General features: G+C 42.3%; 1 protein-coding gene across 6 annotated transcripts in view; it reads right to left on the reverse strand.

The window, feature by feature from the left end:
- The window catches only part of SOBP (sine oculis binding protein homolog), a 164,312-nt gene that overhangs the window by 42,368 nt on the left and 94,469 nt on the right, over positions 1-27,475 (reverse strand). For 4 of the 6 annotated variants that reach the window (XR_015132971.1, XM_086317476.1, XM_086317473.1 and 1 more), the window contains one exon: positions 26,245-26,340. The exons of the other annotated variants lie outside the window; for them this stretch is intronic. Coding sequence is in view for 2 of the 4 variants with exons in the window: in XM_086317473.1 (XP_086173599.1) it covers positions 26,245-26,340 (96 nt within the window). In the remaining 2 variants the exon portion in view is untranslated. The remainder of the gene's footprint in view (positions 1-26,244; positions 26,341-27,475) is intronic. 6 annotated transcript variants of the gene reach the window in all.

Consider the following 27,475-nt stretch of genomic DNA (forward strand, 5'->3'; position numbering starts at 1 on the left):
AAGTTCACTGGTTTTCCCAATGGTATTACTTAACTTCTACAAATTTAATATATTTTTATTCCTGCTCATTTGAGAGCTGTATTTCCACACATGCATGCTTAATTGAGCAAAGTGCACTGGGCATTTTTCCCTACAGAGGTAACGGCGCAGCTTTCTCACCCGGAAGAAACAGCACCCCTCATCACTGCTGTTGAGTAGCCTGCCATCAGAGGCTGATGTGAATATCCATGGCAACACAGGTGAACCCAATGCCCGGCCGGGCGGACCGCGTGGAGCGGGTCCTCCCACCAGGCTGAGGCAAGGCGATAGCTTTTACTCAGCAAGCAGATAGTACTGGTTCTTTTCAATTCACAGGGCTGTCATGTTTAAATATGAAAATGTTGCTTATAGACAAATGTTAGTGACAGCAGCCTGTGGAGACGATCACGGTTTGCACTCTCACTCCTGCTAAAAATAGGCTCGCTTTCTCTGGATTCCTTCAAATTCCACATCTGCAGGAAGTTTTTGTTGCTGGTGCTGGCCCTTGTCTTTCTTTTCCGAAGATTACTGTTCTTTGGCTCTGCCAGGGCCCCCTCCTGAAGGGAGAACGCCATTCAGAAGGATAATAAACACCCCAGGCTCAGACAGTCCCACAAAGGCCTCATGTGGGTTCTCAGTTATTATCACAGGCCCTTGCCTCTGAAGTGTTTAGGGAAGAGGGAACCAAGCAGAATCCAGGCGTAGGATCACTCGACCTTCGGAAGGAAAAGATGGAGCCTGACAGGACGGGCTGAGCAGGTTGGGAAGCAGAAGACTCCTGTGTCTGGGGACCGATCAGCAGCCACACCTGCTCCAGCCAGGCAGACGGCCGGCTCCCTCCCGCGTGCTGGAAGAATTTTGTTTTTCAGGTATTATATTCACACCCAGCAAATGGTAACTATGGTAATGATGCATTTTGAGCAAATGTTCAATTTTTCTCAAGACAAGTATTCAATAGCCTTTATTATTCCTTTTTTCCTGCCCAAGGGTGTGTGTGAGGGGGAGAGAGAGAGAGAGAGGGAGGAAGGAAAGGGAGAGGGAGGGAGGGATGGGAAGGAGGGAGCCAGGGAGAGAGGGAGGGAGAGAGAAACGTTGCCTTAGGTATTTTCAGGACCAGCCAGAAAATATTGCTTGGAACATGACCTAAGCGCCTTCAGATGCCCCGAGTGTTTCACTGCACCCTAGAATTACTGGGGAAGCTTTGCTCGGTCCCCACTCTCAGGGGTTCTGACTCAGCTGGCCTGCAGCTGGTGGGGCCTCCGTCAGGGCTCCGTGGCAACCCCGTGGCACCAGGCCCGGCCTCCTTAGCAAAGGCCACAGGTTCACTCACAGATCCTTTGGCTGCTCAGATGTGCTGGGTGCCTCCTTCCCAGACCAGCCTGCCTCACTCCCTGCTGCCTCTGTGGGCCAGCCACCTCTGATACGCCCTGGTGAGGATTCTAGACAGGAGACAGTCAGGAGAGCAGTTATGGCTCCTTCTCCCTGAGAAAGAAAGATGGGCCAGCTCCACAGTCCTGGCCCAGCTGCCTTGCTCAGGGTCACCCCAGGCAGCTCTGGACCCAGTGAGTGCCACTGGAAGGGAATACCCATATAATTCCCCTCCCATCTCCAACTGGGAGAGGAGATATGACTAAGAAGAAGGCTCTTTGGGACTTCCCTGGTGCTCAGTGCTAAGAGTCTGTACTCCCAATGCAGGGGGCCTGGGTTCAATTCCTGGTCAGGGAACGATTAGATCTATTAGAACTATTCGATTAGAACTAATAGATTCTACATGTCACAACTGAAGATCTTGCATGCCACAACTAAAAAAGATCACCTATGCCACAGCAAAGATCAAAGATCTCGTGTGCTGCAAATAAGACCCAATACAGCTAAATACATATATTTTTTTAAATCATAAAAAAGCAGGCTCTTTAAATTAATTCCTATGAATTGATCCCTCTATGGGACCCAACTTTGCTTATGGAAATTGGAGATGAGTGTTTATGGTGGGGGGAATCCTCCTAGAATTGGATCCCAAGATCAGAAAGGGGTCAAAGAGCACCAGAGGATGGAGCCCTGAGAAAGCCTGGGGGCAGCATCTAAGATCATGACCCCACTGCCCAGCCTTAACTTAGTGTTTTCCTCACAGTTTAGTCCTCACCAGGGATAGTGGTGATCTGGGGGTGCAGGGTTTCCCCATTAGTCCTCCCAGAAACTCTGTCCTCTTCCTTCTACCTGGGATTCCTAATGCCTAATGCAGCCAGTGGGCAAGGTCACCCCGCGGACCAGGGCTGCTAACACTATCTACCACCCCAGGCTGAAAACTCCTCGGGATCCAGCAGATAGGACATAGGCAGTGTATCAACTACCTATGCATTACACACAAATTCTGCATTACAAGCTGAATTACAACCAAGATCTCAGCACTGTGCCCCACGGTTGTTCTATAATTTCTATCATACACAAAAATCCATGTATTCTTGAGATTCGCTCAGAAATAGGACATGTAGCCTACCAGTATACATCCTGGGGCTTTTCATGTCTAGAGGAGCTATTCCTACAAAACCCAGTTTCCTTCAGCAGCCTATGTGCTCCTCTCTAGACTGTCGATATCTGAGGCAGGGTTGGGTACCCCAGAGGGTGCAAGGACAATCCAGTGAAGGGATGGAAGAAAATATTAGGGCATCTAGTTTTTGTTTTTTTTTTAACTGATTGGGCATGTAATCAAAAACCCACAGGTTTTTTGACTTGAGATCATAGGTCTAAGGCACAATGGGGCCTCACTTTTTATGAAACACTGAAAGCAGCAGATTAGGGTGTGAATAGCTGCAGGGCAAGGATGATTACTCCTTAGGTTTTCTTTACACTTAGGAGTGTAAAGAACAGATGAAAAGTGATGAATGCCCCTCGTTTCTTAAGGAGCTTTTGGACGCCAAATCTAATAGACTCACTTGACTTCCTTTCTCGGATCTGATGTAAGATTTTCCTGCCTTGGGACCCTCTTTGGCACTTTTCCCCTTGCTCAAAGCTCAGGTCACTATTAATCTGAAGTTACTTGAGTTTTTATCATGTCTGTCCTAGACTCTTAGCTTCTTGAGGGCAGTGTCTGTTTCTTAACTCATCTCCTAAAGACTTTGCATACAGTAGCTGATGGAGAACACCTGCAACATAGAGCTTTCCTTTTAAAAAAGATGACCATGTCAGAGTGAGGTCACTGGGCACTAAGTATTTCCCTGATTTCGGATTCCATCCCAGTAAAAACTCAAAAACAGCTTTTAAATTCGCCACCTTATCCCTTAAATTAATTTTGCCTAAAGAATTTTGTGGATATGTGATCATTCGTGTCCCTTTGCAACCCCACGGACTCTAGTCCATGAGGCTCCTCTGTCCATGGGATTCTCCAGGCAGAAATACTACAATGGGTTGCCATTTCCTCCTCCAGGGGATCTTCCTGACCCAGGGATAGAACCCACGTCTCCTGAACCTCCTGCAATGAAGGCAGATTCTTTACTGCTGAGCCATCAGTATTTATTATCACTGTAATCTCATTTTTTAAAAGAAAAGAAAAAAGACATTTTAATGCCATACAACTGAAAGACATAAGCTCTGAAAGAAAAGATCATCCATCCCCGCAAAAGACTGGGACCTTATACCTCCATATAAATTAGCACCTAAACAGCATTCTCATTTCCCATTTATCATGCCCTAGTCCAGCAATCACCATTTAGACACAAGTGAGGTGAAGGGAAGCCACAGCACAATTCCAACCAAGTCACTGACAACCCTCTGTTCCCCTGAGCGGCTGAAGAAGAGAGAAGTCCATTCCCAACAGAACTATGACGTGTGAGGTGTAAGGTGTTTGTCCTACCATCTCCTTCATCAGTCTGTCTTCCCCTTGGTTATCTATCCTTCTTTCAGGGCCTTGATCCCCGACAAATAAACCCAATATGTCAAACCAAGGCTTTCACCTTGGATAGCCTCAAAACCCAAGGAAAATAACCTCTGATGGTAGAATTTCAGGTGAGTGGGTGGCCATACCTTCCCTTTGAGGGTATGGCCTCTCAAATCACAGCATATTAATGACTACAAACCAATCCACCTCTCTCCAGCTGGCCCTGTAAAGAGGTCCACAGCTCCAGTTGCTGTAAGGATGCTGACTGACACAGAGTCTCTCATATTGGTCAGAGAACAGCATATAATGCTGATACGGTTAATTCTATCATTCAAACTGAAAACAGTGTTATACCCAGAAAATGTGACTGTACTGACTGTACTACATGTGCATCATTAACAAAAGCCAACCACAAGCCACGCACTCCCCACCTGCACACAAAAGGCTCCTGAACCACACAGGAGCAGCTTCTTCCTGAGCTCTTCAGTACTAAGGTTTTTCTCTTGCATCTTCAGCTTATCAAGTGCTAGCATATGCTTGCTACAGCATGTACCAGGAACTAAATGCTTAAGAAAAATTAGAAGAAAAACTCTTCAATGAAAAAAAAAACTATATTCATTAACTTAATTGTTTTCTGCAACAATGCCTGTATTTGACATCAGCAGTAGAACAAGAAGGCCTAGCTGGAGGTGCACCAGTGTTCCTTGGGAGTTTCAAGATAACAGGCCAGAATATTTTACACCAGGCCTATTCCAGAAATTCCAGGTGGCCATAGACCTGATCCTTTAACTGTCCACTTCTTGTTGTGCAATAAATTGTCACCAATTGCCTGAACAAAAGAAATCAGGAAACATGATCTGACCTGTATTTGATCTGCCCTGATGTGTGAGGCAGACTGGGATGTATAGCTGAGGCCCCAAGTCATCTTGATGATTTATAGTGACAACAGGCAGAACATTGGAAACCAGGTGCCCTGGAAAATGTACAGTAGCTGTATGAATAACATCAACCAGAGCACATCCCCAGGACCAGACTTAAGGTCAAATGCTCACTGGCCCTAATCTCTTGTCACACACGTCTTCTTCCCAGTTCCCTTTCTTGGTGTGGACAACAGCCTCTGTCCCCAGACAATGAGAAACCCAAGGCCTCCCAGTCTGTCATGTGCTAAGCTCCCTCACCTGTTCCATGCAGAGAGTGGGGAAGGGAGAGAGGAATGGGGACGGTGCTAAGCCCCAAGTTCGGAGCCACTGTGGACAGCTACTTTGAAGTCACGTGGCAAGCACTGGGACTGTCCCGGCTATCCTTCCCACTGCACATTGTTGCTCTGTCTGAGCAGAGGGAGGCCAGCCAAGCCCAGCCTCTCCTGGTCCTCCAGGCAGAAACAAGGGGGTAAATCCTGGTGCTGACCCTCCCCCCCAATCCTCCACCCCACCCAGCCTGTGACCCACCTCCCATCCCACCCTGCTGAGCCATCTCCCCTCAGATGAGAGGCCACACAGGAGCCCTCCCTTTTCCCTCCAGAGATTAAACAATGAAGCCCAAATTTCAGGCTCCAGAATTCAGTCTGGATTTCAGTTTCCCATCAGAGTCCTCACCTTCTCTTCCTAAATTGGAGCCCTAAGGCTCAGACTTCAAATATGCAAAGGCACTGAAGCAGTGGGCTGACTTTCCCGTGGAGCTGCAGTCATTCGAAGCTGTGTCTGTCCCCCTCCCACCTACCTTTACCAGTCCCCCAACCTGCTCCTTCTAAAGTTTCCCAGCAAGATACTCTCTCAGCTGAGGAGACAAAATTCTATCTGTTCTAAGTTTTTCAATGGCTGTGAAAGCAGGGGAAGGAGTGTGGGGTGTGAATTTTTCAATAAGCTGTGGGCACATGTCCTGTGAGGATAAGGGAGGGGCCCACTGAAACAGACCCAAATTTATAGGATAAAAATCCTAACCCAGAGCTTCTCAAAAAACTTTAAGGTACATATGAATCCCCCAGGATCTTGTTAAAATACAGGTTCTGATTCAGGATGGCTGGGTGCAGCCTGAGATTCTGCAATCCTGCCAGGGGCCCAAATGGAATCCAGGCTGCTGGTGTGTGGACACTTTGATAGTCAACTTGGGGTGGGAGGGTGAGCCCACCGTCAAGGGAAGCATACCTTCTGAACCTCAAACCAGGGCCTATGGGCTGAGGAAACATTTGGGATTGCTTCCTGGAGCCAGAGGCGGTGTGGGAACGGCAGCAGGAGGCTGAAGCTTTGCACTTCCTGGGACGTTCTCAGAGACTGCGGGTGGTGGTTCTCAAATTCAACTTCTGAGGACACACTGTTTGCCTGTAAGCTGGACCAGCTGGAGCTGCTATTGCAATCAAATCACTTTTGTCTTCTCCCAGACCACTGAGGAGAAATGTTAATGCACTGATTTTGCAAATTTATGTTTTTCCCCTATATATCTTCCTCAGCTTTCATTAGAAGCCTTCAAGACATAGCTATGGCAGGAGAATCTCTAGTAGGAGAAAGGCAGCTAAGTGAGCAAGAGGCAGTGACCCCAGAGCTCCACCACCGCGGGGGTCCCCCCACTTCAGCCCTGTTGGGCCCCCGTGGGTCTGTGAAATGGCAGCTGCCTGGTCTTCAAAGCACAAGCCTCAGCTTCCTCTGACCTGCTTTATTCCCAGTGGAACTTCAAAAAAGCTCTTACAGTACACAAGATGTGAGAACGAGAGGGAAACGGACTCAGAATACGGGACGCACAAAGGATGCTGGGTGACAGCTAGTCCATTCAGCATAAAAAGTTGAGGGGATTTGAGCCTGAGGTGTGGACAGGCAGAAAGGTGAGAGAAAGAGGGGAGGAGGGGAAGGTGACTCTGAGCAGGCTGACAGGTGACCGGAACCTGGGGGGAAATGTGGCCAGGGAGAAATTCCTGGGGGCAGGTGGCTGGAAAACTTTTATGAACTGGAATGTCATATTTAAGCTTTTCACAGTCCTGTGATATAAAAGCCCTCGATGACTCAAACCTTCCGTAAAAACTGCATGCACATGCACGCCCACGTGAGGGCACACAGCACACACACACACAGCACACACACACACAGCACACACACACCACAGTCTGGCTGAGAGAACCTAAAATATCAAACTCACAGGTCCTAAAGTGCTGGCACTGTTTGCAGGCCTGGGTCCAGAGGCAGGATCCAACTTCGGGGCCAACTTGGAGGGCGTTATTATACCGCAAATCACTAGGGGGCGCCCTCACAGACATCCACACCGTGGTCAGGGCCAAGAAGAGCCTGCCTATCCCCAGACTTCACTCTTCTCCGTTCCCGAAGGGAAGGGGAAATAAGGTGGTAACTGGGTAGGGCTAGAGATGTGGGAAATACGAGCCGCCACTCGCTTCAGGTGAGACCCCAGTCTCTTCAGACACGGAGTGGCCAGGTCTCCAGAACAGGCTGAGCAGGGAAATCAATTCACAAGGCAGTAACCAACAGCATGCCTGAATAGAAATTACTCAGATTGAGTAGAAAAGGACTTTCTTATCTCACAGACCGAGCCTTCTGTGTCTGCTAGCAAGCTTTCAAAGATGACAAAGTCAACGGGCAGGCAGCAAAGGAATATGAGTGGGAAACAGGAAACTGTTGGTCCTGCTTAGTTAGCTTAATAATGTATTTGGTGAACTGTTTATGATTTTATTTCATAAGTGGATTACAGATGGCAAAAATTACTCCGAGTTCACACAATGGGGATTAAATAGGTCAATAATTCATAGTGTTCCCAAGAGTGACGCTCCTTCCAAATGCTGGGCACCTGAACTCATTTGAGGAGGACCACTGGTTTATGAAAACAGGTGATAAAGGTGAAATTGGGAAGGCTGTGCAAATCCTGGGCTTCGCGGGTGTCACCCCGAGAGCTAAGGTTCCTGTCTCTGCCTCTGGGTATGACGCCACCAACAAAGGATGCCCCCTGATACAGCCCTGAACCCCAGAGCAGCAAATAATGAAAGTTTCCCAGGGCAATCCAATTTGCTCAATCCAAACTTAGCAATCCAATTTGCTCAATCTAAACTTATCTCCTTACTTTCCAGTCTTTATGGAATTATTACAGGGATTGGGGTTTGGGGGGACTCTTGGTCCCCAAAGCATGAGAGCCACAGGCACCCCCTGCCCCCTGTCCCTGCCTTCCCTTACAGTACCTCCCGTCTCTGGGAGAAGGGGGCTGGTGTGGACAAACCAGCTGGCGCATCTCCCCGGGCATAGAGGCTTCCTTCATGCTCCTATAGCACTTTTTTCAGGCTGCTATTACATGGTACTTAAACTGCTTTTGAGACAGTTTTCCACTGTGTTTTCAAAGCCAGTCCTGGCATGTCTGTAAACATCAGTTCATATTCCTGGAATAAATCTTTTTTTGTGTTCCATCCTACTACCCACAGGGGTACAGATGGCATGTTTTATGTGGTGGCCACTATTTACAACTCAACCCCATGGAGGCCCATGGGATGCCACAAACGGAGCCCACACAGGAAGACGGCCCCTTCGGCAGAGACATTTGTCCCGACAGGCCAGGAGTGCCAGGAAAGGGCACACCCTGAAAGTACACGGGGTGCCTCTGCCACTGACACACATCCTCTGTCCTGGGCCAGCGGGGTCTTGGGCATCCCTCGGAGGTGCACTGAGAGGCAGGCTTTGCCCAAGTGATGGCGGAGTATGACGGCCAGTGGCTGTATGCGGGGGAAACAGCACACAAAATGTCCCAAATTGGCTGCAGAGTTAAAAACATCAACAAAGCAAATCCTCCTCTAGCAAGGAGGCTCACCACATTCGTTTGCATGTGCGTGGGTATCTGATAGCTGAGGATCAATGTGTCCTCCTTACTATCCTGATGGAAAGCCATTCATCACAACAGAATTGACCATGTCAGTACCTCAGTGAGGAGATGACAGAAGCAGAGGTTTTAATAGAGGAGGAGAGAGGGAAAGAGAAGAACCACTTTACTCTGAAAAATACTCTGACGGAGCCACGGCTGCCTCTGTCTCAGACGAAGATAGCATTTGCCGAAAATGTCAACAGATTGCTTCTTGAGTTGGAGTTGTGCAGACATCAAAAGCTTATTTTAACAGGGCATTTGCTTAAAATCACTTGGTTGGTTTAGGCATTTAGAATGTCTCTGACTATATAATTTGGATTAAGAGGTTCTTGTTGGGTTTTACTGATTTAGCATAAATCAGAAGGACATACTGGAATAGACCCCTTCACGTAACCAGGGCCTTTAGGCCATGAACGTAGTAAAATTTGCTCTTTGTTTGTGCTGCACTTTTAGGGGGTTCTTTTTTCTTTCTTTCTTTGTGTTTTTTTTTTTTTTTTTTTTTTTTAACGCGGCTTAGTTGCTATGCGGAGGCTTAGCGCTCCTGCCTGGGGATCAGTTCCAGACTTTGGTTTGATTTGAAACAAGCCAAGCAAATTTGCCTGAATGTGATTTCAAAAGGTTTTCCTATTTCTCTCATCAGGAGGTTGAAGGAAGCTGGGAAGCAAGACACTATTTGAGTTCAAATAATGTCGGCCTGATTTTCTCAAGTATTTAGTACGATTCAGTAGACACGGTTCTGACAGACGACAACCAACCACTGCTGCGATGGCTCTCAGGACCAGGTCTTGGCAAGCTTCATTTCAAAAGACAGATTACTCACACTCAGAGATTTTCCCTCCATTTTTACTTTTCTTTCAGTCTTTTTCACTTTCTCCATATCACATTGACTAGATGTGACTCAAAAAGTTAATGGTAATTGGTCTCATCTTAATTTAGCAAAGAGAGAGGAAGAGAGGGAGAGAAATGAGTGTAATTTGCAGAACTCAGTGCAGGTCATTACAGGTGTGTTATATTCGTGTATTCATGAGCCCCCCGGGACAGACATGCTGCGATATCCAATAACTTTCTTAATGTGTAATTACACACCATCAGACTATAATTGATTAATTGAAAAGAGAATGTAGGCAGATGTGAGGGCAAGACTTCTGCTGCTCATTAAATGAATATGTCCTTGCTTCTCTTTAATAAGTTAAGTGGAACTACTCAAAAGCAATTAAGTCAGTAGTGAAATTCATTAAATTTTAAGTAATTATTGGTATTAAATTCTGTAATAAAATTCAAGACTTTGCACAGTTCTATTTCAAAAAGAAGTATGATCATTCTATGGGGCCAATTGAGCAGAATGAGGGTCCCAGAAAAAAACTACATCTTGGACTCACTGACATTTTGTATGAAAATCACCTGAGAGAGAGAGGGAGCTGGAAGGAGGGTTATGAGGGTCTCTGGAAGCTTGCTTTGCTTATCATCCTTAGAGCTAGTGTCTCATTTAAACCTAGGAAGGTCGTCATGTTTACAAAGCAATTCTTTCATTTAAAAATCTTAGTTTAAATAGTTCAAAAAGAATGAAAAATTACATATTTTTAAATCTAATGCCTTGAGGACTACATCTGATACCTTCTCTAGTAGCTAAATTCAGACATATACATGAATATGGAGGCGCTGAATGCAGTTTGGAGAAAATTCTTTTCAGGCTCCATTCTCTTATTTGGGAAACAAACATGGACCACGATTGGGGTGGTGGGGAGGATGAGGTATACCATAGTTTAGAGAGGGAGCCCCAGAGAGTTCTCAGAACCCCAAGGTGGCTCCTCCATCTTCTGCCATTATTCATTCTGCCCAAGAAACTGGACAACTCAGAAATGTGTCAGAAAGGAGGTCCACTCAGCCAAGGCTGCGGCATTCCAGACATTCCTGACAACTCCCTAGACACAGGAGAGACCTTGCCGTCTGAGCTGGCTGTGGAAAAGTGCCCACAGGGAGCCACATGAGGACGGTTTGTTCATTCATTCATACCGTCGGTATTTCTTGAGCACCTATTCAAGGCCTATAGTAAGATGATTTTAGAAATACTTATGTTTATCTATATCTATCATCTACCTATACTATAAAGTAAGTATACAAAGAATTTATAAAAAACCACGGGGGACTCTGTGAAAATGCAGCTCACTTCACACCCACCCAAGATGATCGTATGCCCTGAACATGACGTGTGTGTGTGTGTCGTGTTAGTCGCTCAGTTATGTCCGACTCTTTGCGACCCCGTGGACTGTAGCCCACGAGGCTCCTCTGTCCATGGGATTCTCCAGGCAAGAACACTGGAGTGGGTTGCCATTTCCTTTTCCAGGGGATCCTCCCAAAATCATGCTGACTGAATGATGGAAGAGATTGATGACATGGGCTTTGAGGAAAGCTTGACTGTGTGTGGCACTTGCATAAAGTTCCTTAATTTATGGAAACAGTTAAGAGATGTTAATGCATGGCCAAGATAAGCCAAAGAGATGTAACAATGACAGCAGCCTAGTGAAGGAGAACTGACTCCAGAATCTTTGTCTATTTCCAGGTCTCTTGCTCTAACCATTAGCATCCTTACCAGTCCAGTCATTCCTTTCTTGCAATAGAAAACTTAAAATGTAAACCTTTGTATTGCAGTCATTAAAAAAAAAAACCAAAAGATTCAACCATGTATTTTAAAGTCGTACTTCCAAATCTAAAATTAACTTTATATGGTAAGTTTCACAATCTAAAAAGACATTATTGTACTTTCATTGTTTGCTGGGGCTAATACACTGGTGACATGAGGGCCCGTCTAGATGCAAGGCTATGGGGCTGTTGGTTTGGGAGGTATGGTTCCCATAGTAGGTGTGGTGAGAGGCATTCCCACAGCAGACTGACCAGACACAGAGACAGTAGGGAGATATGGAATTCTACCATTCCCTGAGGGAGGAGAGAAAGCATATTACATACACTCTCATTCCTGCTAGAAGGAAAATTCCAATCTTCACACACATTGTAATTTTAGAAACCATAACTAATGCTAAAGCTAAATTAGACTAAATAGGTGTATTAGGCTCAGAAGGAAAAAAAAATCAGGGCATGTGGAAAGATATTAGGTCTCATTTTCTGTTTGTATGTTTTTCTGCTATAACAGGCAATTTATTGTCCCACAGCTCATTTTAATCTTGAACATGACCTTGATAATCTGTGTAGGGTAGAGGCAGACCAGCAATTTCAAAGAGGAATTCTAACCAAGAGAGATGCTCTCCAGCTTTACCAGGTTCACTTAATGACATTTTGCTCACATTATTTTGGATTTTTTCTTTTCTTTTTTACAACTGCATCGAGTCCCCAGTGCATTCCAAACTATTAAATCAGACAAAGAAAAACTGATTTATCAAATAAGTAAGTGCCTAACTGATATACCCTGAAATTTATCAGTATATGAACAAAGAAGATGCCCAAACAAGTGGGTGATGGTGTTTACTTCCTAAAGAAGAGTAGAATTTAAATAGTCAGTTAATTAGGAAAATCAGGGAATGTGGGATTATAAGAAATTTGATTTTGGGTTTTAACTAGCAAACCCTCTTTGTGTAAGACTATTTTACCCCAAAACCATTTAATATTAGTCTAATACTCTATCTTAGTAAAGACAGTAAACTCAATAAGATGTTTTTTCTTTATGAAGATCTTGAAAATCTTTAGGGTCATTACTAGAAAAATACCAGTTATCCTTCTAGAGTCCTGTACACGTGCAAGGTGCAAAAGAGTAAGCTAAATTCACACAATCAAAACTATATGTCGTAAAAATTTTCTCTTTATTTTTAAAAAGCAAGGAATTGAAATATTCCTGTGAGTTTTATTTATTGGCAATTCCTTCTCTCTCTTGAAAGTTAAATACAAAAAGAGGCAGGGGGGCTTATTCTCTTTACTAGTAACTTTTTACTGAGGCTTATTATATACCAAATACTTTATATATATTATTTCATTTAGCTGTTACAGACACTCTAAATGGTGTGTACAGCTATTATTTCTGTTTTACAGCTACAGAAACCAACCTTCCCAAGGCCACAAAGCTGGTCACCACCCAGCCAGGTTGGTGTAACTCCAGGGCACGTAATCTGCACTGCCTCTGTGCAATTCTCTGAGAGGAGGGGTTCTCACATTTTTGTGAAGGGAGACTCTATGCCTCTTTAACTCAAATTTAAGAGCCTTCTTCCCCCAGTGTGTGTTTTTACAGTGAAATCACACTGATCCCTGAATCATTCTGGATCACAGCTCAGTTTCTTGCTTCTACTTTGCTCTCACTTTTTCCCATTGCACACAACTAGCTACTTACTCAATTATGACTCTTATCCAAAATCTAAATTTATAAGAAAATTGGCTGGAGATGAAATCTTTGCCAGTTATTTATATTAACATGGTCATAAGAACTTGATGACCAATATTTTTGGACAGTCATCTGCAGTCTCTTTCTTGCCTTTCCAGCTGTGAGAAGCATTTGTCCTCATCACAGTGTACCTAGACTTCTATCTGCCTTCTAGAAGCCTCACCACTCCCATTCTCCAAGGGGTGGAAGCACGGCTTTCATAACTGTGCTTCATTGCTCAGGTTCCTAATACAGATCCCCATAGCCTAAAACACCAAGTGTAAAATTAGCTGCCTTGCTCTCACTGTTTTTATTATCTGACCATAACCTACTGAGTTAACTATTCTCACCACTCACACAATGATGCCAGGCAGTGTCTCAATGGCCCCCCTGTACTCCATGCTCACCTCGCTCCCATCATTGTACCAACAGCCTCCTCTTCCTCTGTGGTATACTTCCTTTCCCCATCTACCCTACAGGAACCAGCCCAGACCCCACATCCCCTGAGGATCTACTCCTGATGACTCCAGCTCACCATCTCTTCCCCATTAAATGAACTTTTACTTCCTTTTTGTACACATAATACTTTAATATGTATTTCTATTCTCTAATCATACAACCCCATCTGGCACTTTAATCAACATTGGAAGTTCATTGTTCACACCAGCACAGTTTGCATATAAATGCCTAACGAGAAGGATCCACATCTTACACCATCTTTTAAGCACAGCACTTAGGACAGAGTAGGTACTCAATAAATGCATCTTGATTGGAAGACAAATGTCTTCAAAATCTAGGTCATATACACACCCATAACCACTTACTCATATTAATTCCACTTTCTGGGATGTGTCTATGACACTAAATATTCAGGTTTTTAGAAAAGGTTTTAAATATTTATAGATATTGCATTGAATTATATATATATATATATATATATTGTTTCATGCAAATTACACAGAAGAAATTACAGATGTAAGAAACTATCCAGACCAAACACACCAGAGAATATATCCCTTGAGAAAAGGACTTTGGGGTTTGAATTATCAAGACCAGCTGTCTCCACTGATGCCACTCAATTTTTAACTTGGATGATTTGATGACAGTCAGAACACTGTTTAAAAATAAAAGTGCTAAGGAAAAATGAAAATTTCACTACAATTTTATTTTTCCATGTTACTTATTTTTATGTGTTCATATATAAACATCAAATTATGTTTTGATATTTACATCAAATACTGCATAAATGATTGAGATGTGTTAAATGCCATAGGCTCATAAGCACTTCTGTAATGCTCCAGTCTATTTTCATTTTCTTTTATGTATGTATCGACATTTCTGCATGGGATATATGTTTGCTTCCATATATTGTATTTTGTATGTGTATATACACAATGATATCACATATTGTCAAGATTCAAGCTATCTGGCAAGTATATAAATATTTCTCTAAGCCAAAACTAGTGTTTATACTCTTTTTGTCCTAACAGTTATCAGACAATTTAAAAATTAAAAAACATCACTGTGTGAAATGGCTACATAATGGAGACCCCAAAGTGTTTCATATATGTTAATAATCAGGATATCTCCCCGTGAAGGTCTTATCAGAGCATATGCTCAATATTTAAATATTGCCTCCCTTCCTATCTCAGGCTCTGACATTTAAAAATGTTTATGTGGTTTTTTTCCCCTTCCGTGTTCACACCAAGAAGACTATAACAGATTCTGCTGCAATATCAGAATCAGATTCAAATTTTCCATTCAAAGGAAACTAAACTATATTGAGATCTGAACACTATAAAACAGCAGAGTATTTCACACAGTTAAATTTAGGGTATAATTCGGTTGATATCCTGAAGGTGGATTACAGATTCAAAGTGCAGGGAATGTATGTGTCTATGTGTATTCGTCTCTTCTCCAGATTGGGAACCTCTCTAAGAGATGATGGTGTTGGTGATGAGGATGGGTTAAAAAAAATCCCAATTTATTTAAAAAACCCATACTTTATCCTAATGAAATCTACAGCTTGTTCTGTTGAGAAAGTGTGAGAGAGAGAGAAGGCATTGCTTCTCCACCAATGTATTTTCATGGATATTTAAGAGAAATACTGATGGATATACAATCCAACGTAGAACATTAAGCAATTTTCTCAATAGTTAAGGCGGAAGTACTGCTTATTATTTTAAACCTGATTTACTGAGAGTATGTCTAAACTGGCTCAATATTTCACTTGAAGTTATGAACAAAGCCATCTATCAGCTCCACTGAAAGGTAAGTATACAGCAGTCAAATTCTCAGCCAAGACAACAGGCCCACCCTCCGCTCCACTTTGTCCTTGGCCCATGAACAATCCAGACCCAACCTTAAGCATTTTGTTTTTATCTGAACTAGAACCAGGAGAATATGTTATTTCATGTATTCATCCAACAAATAATTTTTGAGTACCTACTTCCACAGTTCATAGAATCTATATCACCACTGATTGTTAAGATGCTATTCTTTTATACCAGCAGGGAAAAACATTGCCAATTTTTTAAAAATGACAGGTCATCAATTATACCACGAAATCCCATTTCTGAGATGTAGACATGTTGGGGGGTGCACCATAAAATACGGGGTGGGCAGGCACGGTTGTCAAGGGTACAGTGAGTAAAGACGAAGGTCTTGTCTCACAGAGTTCTGAGCCAGGGGAGCCTTGTCTGGAATTAAAGGAGGGCATCTCAACTTCTGGTTGAATATGGCTAGGGAGGAGAAGCTAAGAAGAGAGCTCTCCAGGAAAGTCCAATGCCTCAAACCAGAAGAGCAGAGAGTGTGCAAAAAACATGGCCACAAAAGGCATTCCAAGCCAAATGCAGTGGGAAAATACATTAAAGACCTTATCTGCAGCTTCACCATGGTCTTCTTTCTTTCTTCTCTCTTAAAATTCCCTCTCACCAGTCCCCCATCACCTCCACATCCCCATCTCCAATGTTTTGCCTCCTTTATTACTCATGTATGTCATTCTTCTCAAGTCCAGATATTTTTTATTCCTTTTCCTTTTTCTCCCAAGAGACTTTCGTTAGCTTGTTCTGGCCACAAACCAAGCATATGACTAAATATTAATATTATTTCCGGCTGGTTTCTTGGGCACCTTTATATTGATAATTAATATCCTGTCTGGTTTTCTGGTTTTGTTTGATATATGATCTAGAGTTTCTATCAAGCCATCAGAGGTGAATTCTCTTTGGTACTTTAGGTAATAGTTCAGTCTTAGCAATTAAAACAATGAAGGAAAATGTCACTGACACTTATCTCCAGTATGCTAACTTGATGGCCAGAGGTCTTGAAGGCAAGATCAGTTTAAACCTGGTTTACCAGGTTCATCCCAAAGAATACAACTCCACCAAATCAAAAGAGGCCAAGTTTTTTTGAAATGGCTTTACTGATCATAAAAAAATAAAAATCTTCAAAAGAAGATTTAACATTTATCAAATACCATCTATTGCTGTCAGATTTTAAAAAAACCCACTCAAAAGCTTATTACACACTGAAAGTTATATTTTCTACAGACTACCAAATTTAAAAATATATACTTTGGTTCCTTTCCCTACAATTTAGTACTCACTGGAAATTCTCAAACACTGACATGCCTTTCTGAATAAACTCCCCTTCCTAACATTCCCACAGATGTTCCTTCTGGATTCAGAATTCTACCAAAGAACCGTTACCATAAAGAAGCCAGAAAGAGTGATTCTGGATTGATTGCTTAATTCATCCCACAAACATAGATTGGACCCTCTCTCGCACCCGCGGATGGAAGAGTATATCAGACCTGGTCCCTACCTGGAGAAGCTGGCAGTATTTTGGCCTGAGCACAGGTCACAGAGATGTGAATCAAATCAGGCTCTGCAATCTGTCACTACATCTCCTCCCATCTCCCAGAGCAAGGAATGTAACATCTCCAATTCGTAATTCCCCCCTCCATGAAATGATAATAACAATGTGTGTGCCATGCTGTGCTAAGTGAATTTATTCATGTCCGACTCTTTGAGACCCTGTGGACTGTATCCCTCCAGGCTCCTCTGTCCATGGGATTCTTCAGGCAAGAATCCTGGAGTAGGTTGCTGTGCGCTTCTCCAGGGGATCTTCCTGACACAGGGATCAAACCTGTGTCTCTCTTACATCTCCTGCATTGATTGGCAGGTGAGTTATTTACCACTAGCACCATCTGGGAAGCCCTGATAATAACAATACATACTAGCAAAGGTATAGAGCATACAGGGTCTCAAAAAGGGTCTATAAAGTCCAAGCACAGTGGCACACTGGAGGCACCCCACAAAGGATGGTTTCTTGTCTCTTTCCCTTAACAAGCTTATCAGAGGCACATTCATTTGCTATTGCAGATACTTCCATGTGTAAATTATATTTTCCTTTGCTTTGCATTTATTTTCTTAATAGTTGCCTATTTCTAAGATTAACAATTGTACTATTAAATGGGAAGGCAAGATGAAGGGGTCTTGGACCCCATAGAATCTTCTTTGATAGTTTTTTTAAAGCTTAGCTCTAAGAATTATCTGCATGATATACCTTGTTCCTTTCATTGTTCACAAGGAAATTTCATGGCTTTGGCTTGCAAATATTCATACTCAAGACTTTCAGATAATCAATTGCTAGAAAATTCAGTCAGTGGTATTCTATGATGTGCTAGTAAGTAGACAACCTTGAAAGAAATAATCTTAGTTACAACAACCTCAATGGAATGCCAAGTGTTTGCCAAATACTGTTCTAAGCATCTTGCGGGTATTCATTCATTCAGACCTCACACCAACCCTACCAGACAGATATGATTGTTCTCCCTATTTCACAGACAAGGACATGGACAGAGAGATATGTTCAGTGACTTGCCCAAGGTCACATAGTCAGTGGGGGAAGTGAAGGAGCTTCCTGAATTTAAACCAAATAGTCCGGTTCAAGAGTCTAAGCTCTTCAACCTAACACCATACTATTTTGGGGAGGTTTTAAATCCTTCTTTGAAAATTACCCTAACATTACAGTACCTTACAAATCAGAAACATTTGCTGTGCAGCCAGTAGGGATCTGTAGTGTTCTTGACATAAATATAGGCAAGTGAGTGGATGTTCAAGAGTTTCTCTGAAGTTTTGTCTTAAATTAAAATATTTAATTTTAAATATTTTATGGGCTTCTACAAACCGAACTGGGAAGAGACTCTAGTAGAGAAGAAAGGCGGGTACTTCCAGCATCTGCCTTAAGATTTTGCTTAAATTAATGCTACTTTCTAGATCCTTTCTGTTAATAATAAAACTAAGGCTTATTGAACTTTTACTCAGTATATGTCAGGCATAGTAAGTGCTTCATATACATGATCTCACTTATTCCTGAAAACAAACCGATGAGGCAGTTACTATATTTATCTTCATTGTATTGATAAAAGCACTGAGGCTCAGGGAAACTTGACCAGCTTGCACAGCTGGTATGTCTGCAGAGCAGGGCTGGGACACCCACTCTTACCTGAAAAACACATGGTCCTCCGTGTCTCTCTCAAGAACCACTGTGATGTACTGTTCATGTAGGTCAACATGAACACCAAACCATATGCCTCTTATCTTTTTTGTGCAACGGCCCCAAACTGGTAAAGGCAAAGATCTCCATGCCTTGGAAAAGGGAGCTTACAGGGGACCAGGGGTCTCCAATTAAATCTCATCCTAAGAAAAGTACCTACACCAGAGCAGAAGCAGGGGAACTCCAGCCTTCCTGCAGCTTCTCTCCCAAAGAAAGAAACTAAAAAGAGACAGTTAAAGTACGATTTGCCTGGGTGGTAAGTGAGGGAGACAGTCTTTGTGGGAGAGGGTCTTTGTACAGGAGAAGAAAAGGCTCTGAATCACAAGACCATGGCAGTCATGGGAGCCAAAGGGCTAAAAAGAGAAAGAGAGAAGCAGCAGGGCCAGCTGGAAAGAGGGTGAAACAACAGCACAGATGGAAACAGGAATGTGAGGGGAAATAGGACAGCTCAGGCAGAATCCACTCTTCTGCCTGTGTTAATGTCTGGATGGTCTAGATGGAGAATGTATTGGGGCCACCTCTAGCAGAACTACTCCTTGCTTAGTCTAAGATTGGTCCTCTCCTCTCTAAAAAGTTTTAGTATTCTAAAAACATTAGTTCAGAGAACCCTTCAGAGAACACCAGAATAGCTCTAGACTACAGGGGTCAGGAGCAGGGGTGGTGAGGGAGGGGAAAAAAAAAAAGGTTGAATAGGCCAACTCTCTCTAGACAGCAACCAATCCCTGGGGATTTCTGGGTCATTTTACACCTTTGGGGTTTTTACAATGACTATTTCAGGAAACGGGTACACAGCATACTACATACGCATAGGTCATATGATATTTTATTTGATGTTATGGGAGTCCAAGTGTGTTACCATGAATTTTAATTCTCAATGCCTGGGCTGCTCAGCTGTAACATCAAAGAAACAGTGTGTCAAATCAAGTTGAACCAGGGCATGTATCTGGCTTTCTGCTAGACTAGCAGCATTAAGGGAGGTCTTCGGCCAATTATACCTGTTTTGAAAAGCCTATCAAGTTTCACGTGAAATGTGGCTATTTCTATCATCCTTTTGGAGGTTCTCATTGAGATTCCATAATCTAGCTAGAAAGTCCTAGCAATAGCTAATATCTGACAGCAATCCAGAATTCCCCCTCACTGCTGTGATGAAGTCAACATGTACTGGTAAGATGGGCTGGGTTGCAAAGAGATCTTAATTTTTTTGCTTGTAGAAATGTATTTCTTACATTTAATTTTAAATTTTGATCATAAATTTTGTCCTATTTTCTTGCCCATGTAAGCTTCAGTTCAGTTCAGTTCAGTCGCTCAGTCGTGTCTGACTCTTTGTGACCCCATGAATCACAGCACACCAGGCCTCCCTGTCCATCACCAACTCCCAGAGTTCACTCAAACTCATGTCCATCGAGTTGGTGATGCCATCCAGCCATCTCATCCTCTGTCGTCCCCTTCTCCTGCCCCCAATCCCTCCTAGCATCAGGGTCTTTTCCAATGAGTCAACTCTTCGCATGAGGTAAGCTTAAAGAGATCTTATTTTTAAATAAATACATTTAAAACCAGGGGTGTATGAGAACTATTCTATATTGAATGGATAAACAACAAGGTCCTCCTGTGTAGTAAAGAGAATTACATTCAATATCCTGTGATAAACCATAATGGAAAATAATATAAAAAAGAATGTATATATACATAAGTGAATCACTTTGCTGTACAACATAAACTAATACAATATTGTAAATCAACTATACCTCAATTTTTAAAAAGAAAGATAAATAAAACAATAAAACCAGGGGTCTAACAGTAAAGAAAATAAAGTCATCACTAGCACTGTGGCATGTCTTTCACCTTAAGGGTTTTTAACACTCCATCTGACCATCCAAGCCTCACAGAGTTGTGCTGAGCAGGGAGGGAAGAGCGCACTGCATAACCAAGAGTCATTTGTTTCATGTATTCCTAATCCCAAAGCTCCAATTCCCAATTTAATCAGTCTCAATGGATTCTTTCTAGCCAGATAAGCAGTGTGCTAATCTTTACCAAAAAAAAAAAAAAGTTAAACCAAACAAAAAAGCATATGTTTCACAATACTTCAGCAGAATAAAAGGGTGGAGTGGGTAGAGGGTAAAGGGGTAGATGAAGCAAGATTAATAGTTGATAACTGTTAGTACATGGACATTTGTTTTATGACTCTCTACTTTTGTATGTTAGGAATTTTCCATAATAATTTTTTAATCCACAGAAGTACTAGGGATTTCCAAAAGTAAAACTACTAAAGTCTAGACTTGATAGGATGGTGTCAGTTATTTGTGTGTGCTTATTCACTCAGTCATGTCCGACTCTTTGCGACCCCATGGACTGTAGCTTGGCAGGCTCTGTCCATGGAATTCTCCAGGCAAGAATACTGGAGTGGGTTTCATTTCCTTCTCCAGGGAATCATCCTGACTCAGGGATCAAACTCTTGTCTCCTGTGTCTCCTGCATAGCAGGCGGATTCTTTACCCACTGAGCCTTTAACCCAAATATAAGACAGTTATTTGCTGCTGCTAAGTTGCTTCAGTTGTGTCCGACTCTGTGTGACCCCAGAGACGGAAGCCCACCAGGCTCCCCCGTCCCTGGGATTCTCCAGGCAAGAATACTGGAGTGGGTTGCCATTTCCTTCTCCAATGCATGAAAGTGAAAAGTGAAAGTGAAGTCGCTCAGTCGTGTCTGACTCTTAGCGACCCCATTTCCTCTGCAAATGGACCAGCCTGCCAGCTCCCTCTGTATCCTTCAGCTTCCTTCACTTCAGTCAACTTAATTGCCAACCGAGATGTGAGTTACTTGATCTGAACTTTCTCACCTCCTTGCCTTTGCACATGTTATTTCCCTCTGCTGGGAATGACCCTTATACCCCAGCTCCAACTACAAAAAAATCCAACCCTGGAAGGCCTATATCAAAAGTATCCTTGGTTAAGTCTCTAATTACAACATGTGGAAATAATCTCTTCCTCCTTTGTACTCCAGAACTTTGTTGGTGCCCTCTTGGGCCACAGCTCATTGTGTAACAATAATAATCATGAAATAAAGAAGGAGCATGACCACAGCAGCCAATATGTACTGAAAGTTACTATGTACCAGGCACGTTAAATGTGTCATCACTTTCAATCCTGACAGTACCCTTTGAGGCTATTACCTTTTAGTATCACATTTTACAGATGAAGATCCGAAATGCAGAGGTCCATGAGGCACAATGGTGATCCAATATGATATGATGTCAGATGTGTCACCATAAATGTTAAGCCTTTGTGCCCATGATCCTTCACTATACCATCAGAGCAATATGGTATAAATCAGACAAAATTCTAACTTCCAGGAAGACTGGAGAGCCCATGTTCCTGATGACTACAATACTGACTATCCTTGTTCTTCCTACTGAATTTAAGCTCCTTCAGGGAAGGGACTGTCTTTCTCTATTTCTGTCCCTTACAAACACTGTCTAGCATAATGCCTTATACATAGATGCTCAGTAATGTCTTCTTAACTGAACTCTGAATTAATACAGAGCAGTTCTGCTTAGAGGTAAGATCCAACTCTTATAATCCACCTCTCTGCCTCACAAGGAAATCAGATGGACAAAGCAGCCCACAGAACTGCCCAGCATCTCTCCTCTCCACCAGCTCTATATACAAGGCCACAAAACTAAAATAGTTTTCACCTTCTCCTTACACTGGCATTGTAAATGACCAGAAAGAATTATTTCCTGATGCTATTTCTATTTAGCCTCCCAACTAAGGGGCTTCCCACGTGGCTCAGTGGTAAACAATCTGCCTGCCAATGCAGGAGACGCAACAGATGCAGGTTTGATCCCTGGGTTGGGAGGATCCCCTGGAGGAGGAAATGGCAATCCCCTCCAGTATTCTTGCCTGGAAAATCCCATGGACAGAGGAGCCTGGTGGGTTACAGTCCATGGGATCTCAAAGAGTCAGATATGACTTAGAGACCGAGCAGACACCCGTGCACACACGTATGCACTCCCAACTAAGGGCATCTCCCCCTTTCCTCTGCAAAACTGCCACCCTCAACAGCCTAAGGAAAAGCCAAAAGGAATCAGACTGTCTAGGTAATGATCCGTAATCTGGAGCTAAAGAAGATAGGCTGCTTTCCCCTTCCCCTTTCAGACTTCCTAAACCTAGTTTCTTTCCAACCAAATTATACCACACTGGTTTCTGCACATCTTTGACTATATTTTGACCTTATTCCTGAATACACTGACGCTCTCTGTATTCTCTGAACTGCTCCGAAGAACACTTGGGCTCAGTTCTTACCTAAGGTGCTGCTAGGTCTTACCCAAGGTGGCTTTCATGAACTGAGTGAGTACTGACTAACAAGAAGGTATAAGCTCCTGGTATGATCGAGGCCTTCCTCCCATTCTGGCTCTTAATCCAACTCCAACCATCAGTATGAGCATTTTAATAGGGGAAATAAGAAGGACTTCCAGTCCCAAAAGAATGAAGCAATAATGGTAAAGGGATCAGCAACAGAGTTGTAATTTAGGACAAGTGTTGGTCACCAAAGCTGGCTCTAAATGCTGCCTCCTCTGGGCTCTCATAAGCTATGTTGCTGTATTGTTTTTGATTTTTAAAGATTTTTTTTTGGACCATTTTAAAAGTCTTTATTGAATTTGTTACAATACTGCTTCTGTTTTACGTTTCAGTTTTTCTGCCACAGGGGTCTTAGCTCCCTGACCAGGGATCGAACCTGCACCCTTGCATTCGAAGGCAAAATCTTAACCACTGGACCACAAGGGAAGTCCCCCGTGTTGTTATATTGTTCAGGGAAGGGATATGAATTCCCCACATTGTCTTTTACTGTAAGTTATTTGCTTTGGTCATAAGCTTAGACAGACCAGCAAAATACCCTGAGGAGTGTGTGTGTGTGTACACATCTATTTATGAAGTGGTAGATGGGGCCACAGTGAATTGTGATATATCAAATAATATGCACATTTTATCTTATGTCACTCATCTTGACAGCCTTGCATTTTCAAAACTAATAAGAAAACATAAGGAAACTGCTGCACAATCACCAAGCAAGGAATCTTGGCCACCAAGCTAAACATCTAGTCATTTGTGTTGCACGTTAGGTGTGAAGGCACACATCATAGTTTGAGGTTTAAATGGGCAAATCAGTACCTACAGGAAATCGACAGTTGCGTGGCAAATTTTTCTTTCAGCCAATGCTTTCTTTGTCAGTGCCTTCTGATTACACATACTTGTGCATTCTAGGCATCGCTTCTACTTTGCTTTTGTTTAGGTTACTTAATATTCCTCCTCTTCCAACAAGCAGAGACTGGGGGTATGGGAAGGAGGGCAGAGATCATCAACGGTCAGTAACAGAGTCAGAGGCTATGTCCTGTCTCCCTGGCCAGGACACTTTCTGTCAGGAGCTGTGGGCCAGAGGGTTAACCTTCCAGCCATGTGTCCCTGATCACCTGGGAACCCAGAATAATCCATTCCCTTGACGCTTTCTCCCAAGAGCCATCATCATCCCTCAAAGAGCTCCCCCACTTTCTAAACCCACGCCTGTTATAGTGAACTGCACAGGAGGGCAGACTCACCCTCAAGCTAAGAAAAGCCCTCTGGACCAGGGCTTGCAATCTTCTTTTACAGTCTTTTAAATTTGCCCTAAGCTGCACTGAGAAAACTCCAAGGACTTCCTCTCTTATGAAGGAACAAATCTCTTTCACAGAGAAGCATAACTTCTCAGAGATTCATAACCAGCCAAACACCATCGCTTCTCTTGCAGCTGAAAAAAATTACGTTTCTCCTTGGAGAAATAAGCTCACTTGTTTTTTCACTCTATTAATTTTTTTCTCTTATCACAAGAAATTATGGTGACCAAAATAAAGTATTTCTAATAGCTACTAGAAGGACAAAGATTGCACTGATTTCTCGAAACTACTGGCAATACAATACTCTATTTAAGCACATCAATGACTAAACATATATTTTCTCTAAAGATAGCTGGAAAAGATGTTCACATGTATGTTTTACTTTCTCCAGTATAAACTGACCACAGTCTGGACTCAAGCACATTTGTTTTTCCAGTAAATAGGAAAAAAGTAAAATATGGCATATTACTATACACAGTATCTCTAAAAATAAGCAAGCTATCCCCCAAAGCATTTTAATACCAAAACACAGAATAAATGGCCCCTATGGTCTTCTGCTAGAAAACCAGAGTTACAGAGTGAAACATTAAAATGGAAATAAGTGAAAAGGGTTTCCCCGAAATAGGTAACACTAGCAACCCTGGAAGTTTAAGAGCCCTAGGATAAAATACGAGGTGAGTTAAAATTTCAGGAAAAAATTTCATTTATAAGCAGTAAATTTGCCTGCAGATTGATTGGTCAAGGGACGACACACACAGTAAGTGATGCTACCGTAACCATGCAGACTGTGGAGGGGGAAGGAGTTTCTTACTGTCAACATCTAGCTACTGTGGCTAGAACGAGTAAGAACTGTATTTTCCTCTCTTCTCCTGCTCTTTGGACATTTTATTTTTAATGAATAGTTGGTATCAGAGCTAAGTCCAAAGACTCTTACATGTGCGATTTCCTAATGTGTTCCGCCAAAAAACTAAACAGAAATGAGACTACCTCAGAATCTTACAAGTGAGCATCCTCATTCTCTTTCAGTGTTTTCATTTAGTTGGAGCAAATGTTTTGCTTTAATGCAATTGAAAAGAAAAGAACATTTAGGGACAACATAGCTAGATTCCTCATAAAGCTTCATTTTCAAAAGCAGTGTTTGAACCTCTAAATAAATGACAATTCATTCTCTGTTTACTTTAGGTAAACAGAAAATGCATTGCGGAGCACTCGTTTTCAAAAGCTAATCAAGAACATTAGGTCCCAACAGATTCATTTAATAGAAATATAATAGGCATTCCTGCTCTCTTTTCATCTTGTCTCACTGTAATGCTAAAATGAACAGCAAATTAACCCTGCGTTGGAACAGAGTCCCTGTCACAGCTGAGATCCTCTCTCTCACGACTTGGAAACATCCCCGCATCCTGTCGCTGCTTTGACTTCTACATAGGAGAGACGAAAGCGCCTGATTGAGTTTGGCAAGAGAGTGCAGGAATACTTGAATTCTAAAGGGAGTACTGCGTGTCAACTCTGCTATCTTTCCTAGCAGAACAAAATATTACCATGTTGTCGCCTAAAATAGTGTACAATTAGGAAGTAGGAGGAGGGAAGGGGGAGGAATTGTTGTGTTTTTTTTTTTTCTCTCTCCAAGCTTACATATATCAACTGTCTTTCTCTATATTTTTAACTTTACTAGCCATTCTCCAAATGGCTGCTAATCAACTACTACACAGAACAAACTAATAAAGACAGGGCCATCCAAGCTCTATAATCAGATATAAAAGATGTGCAAACAATTTGAGATCTTATACTTCATATTCAGTGATATCAGAATTAGCAGTAAGAACTCTATACAGAAAAACTATAATACTTCAAAAATTATGTAATAATGAACAAACCCTTTCAAAAACTGTTTTCACTGTGCTAAAGTAACATTCTAGACTTGTTGTAAGTATGTTATTCTTACAAGTAGTTCGCAGTTATTCTTGAAGGCAAGCCTTGGAGTTTCCTTAGCATAGTGCTGCTGGGGAAAATTTTCAGCATGTCCATCTTCATCTCTAGCCTGAAGGGAAATATAATGGCCTATTTAGGGACTTACAAATAATGGAAGAAAAAAAAGCTAAAAGCATAACAGCTCAGATCATTAAACAAACGGGAATCCAGAAATCACAACATCATTAAGAAATTTGTTTAAATACGCAGTACGCCTTTTAGATATCAAAATTTGGGATTTATTTTTCTTCACATAGTTCAGTTTGAACATGCAAATTCATTGTGGTGTAATATTTTAAATGACATGAAACAAAACAAAATCAAATAATTTTGCTGAAAATTACCACCACTTCAGACTTCCAGTGACTTTTTTTTGCACATTTAGGATTATATGACATACATACGTGTTTAAACTTTTTGGCATGCTTAAGCAATCTGTAGATAATGCACTTTAAAAAAATTCTAATAGCAAGGCCATAAGAAAAGCAATTTGCATAGTTATATTTTGCATTGTCATACTATTAGAGATAAACTGATTCCCCTCAATTTTTAAATAAAGATCTGAAAGGAGCAATGATCTAGTAAGAACAATGATTCTTAAATCAAATGCAGTAAAAATAAGATTTAATTAAGAAGCTGCATTAAAAGTTACTGGTTATTTTCATCTACACTGTTAATTAAGAAAGCTGAAGTTTAAATGGAGACATTAACAGAACCCATTAGCAATACCCCTTGCATACAGTCTTCCCTTTCTAATCTCCATCAGTTTCTGGTTTGGAGTTGGAGAGAAGAAAACGGTAGGTGAAAGGAGGCGTGTCCGCAGCGCACTCATTAAACCATCCATTTGGGTGACACTTGCACTCCGCTCTGCTCTCCTCTTATCGCAGCCCTAACTGCTCTCTCTTTCCTGGCCCTTCTGAAATTCACAGCTGAGCTGTCTCCCTCACATATGGCTTGCATATAATTATGCATATTCCATTTTGCACTGCATTAAAATGATGAGCTCCTGGCTCCCTGCCAGCTGATTTTAAAAAGCCCAAGTGAAGTAGGAAAAAGGAGAGAAACACAGGGAGAGCCGCACAGGAAGCAGCAGGTAGTTCTGTCTGCTGTCTCTTTAGATAAAATGTATGTCTGGCACCGGGGGAACAGCTGAGAACTACCTGTTGTGATGTATGGATTGAGGGGGAGAAAACAATGAGCATACG

The sequence above is a fragment of the Bos grunniens genome, chromosome 9, assembly GCF_055505025.1.
Source record: "Bos grunniens cultivar Pamir isolate PY7600 chromosome 9, Bosgru_T2T1.0, whole genome shotgun sequence".
Classification (NCBI taxonomy): domain Eukaryota; kingdom Metazoa; phylum Chordata; class Mammalia; order Artiodactyla; family Bovidae; genus Bos; species Bos grunniens.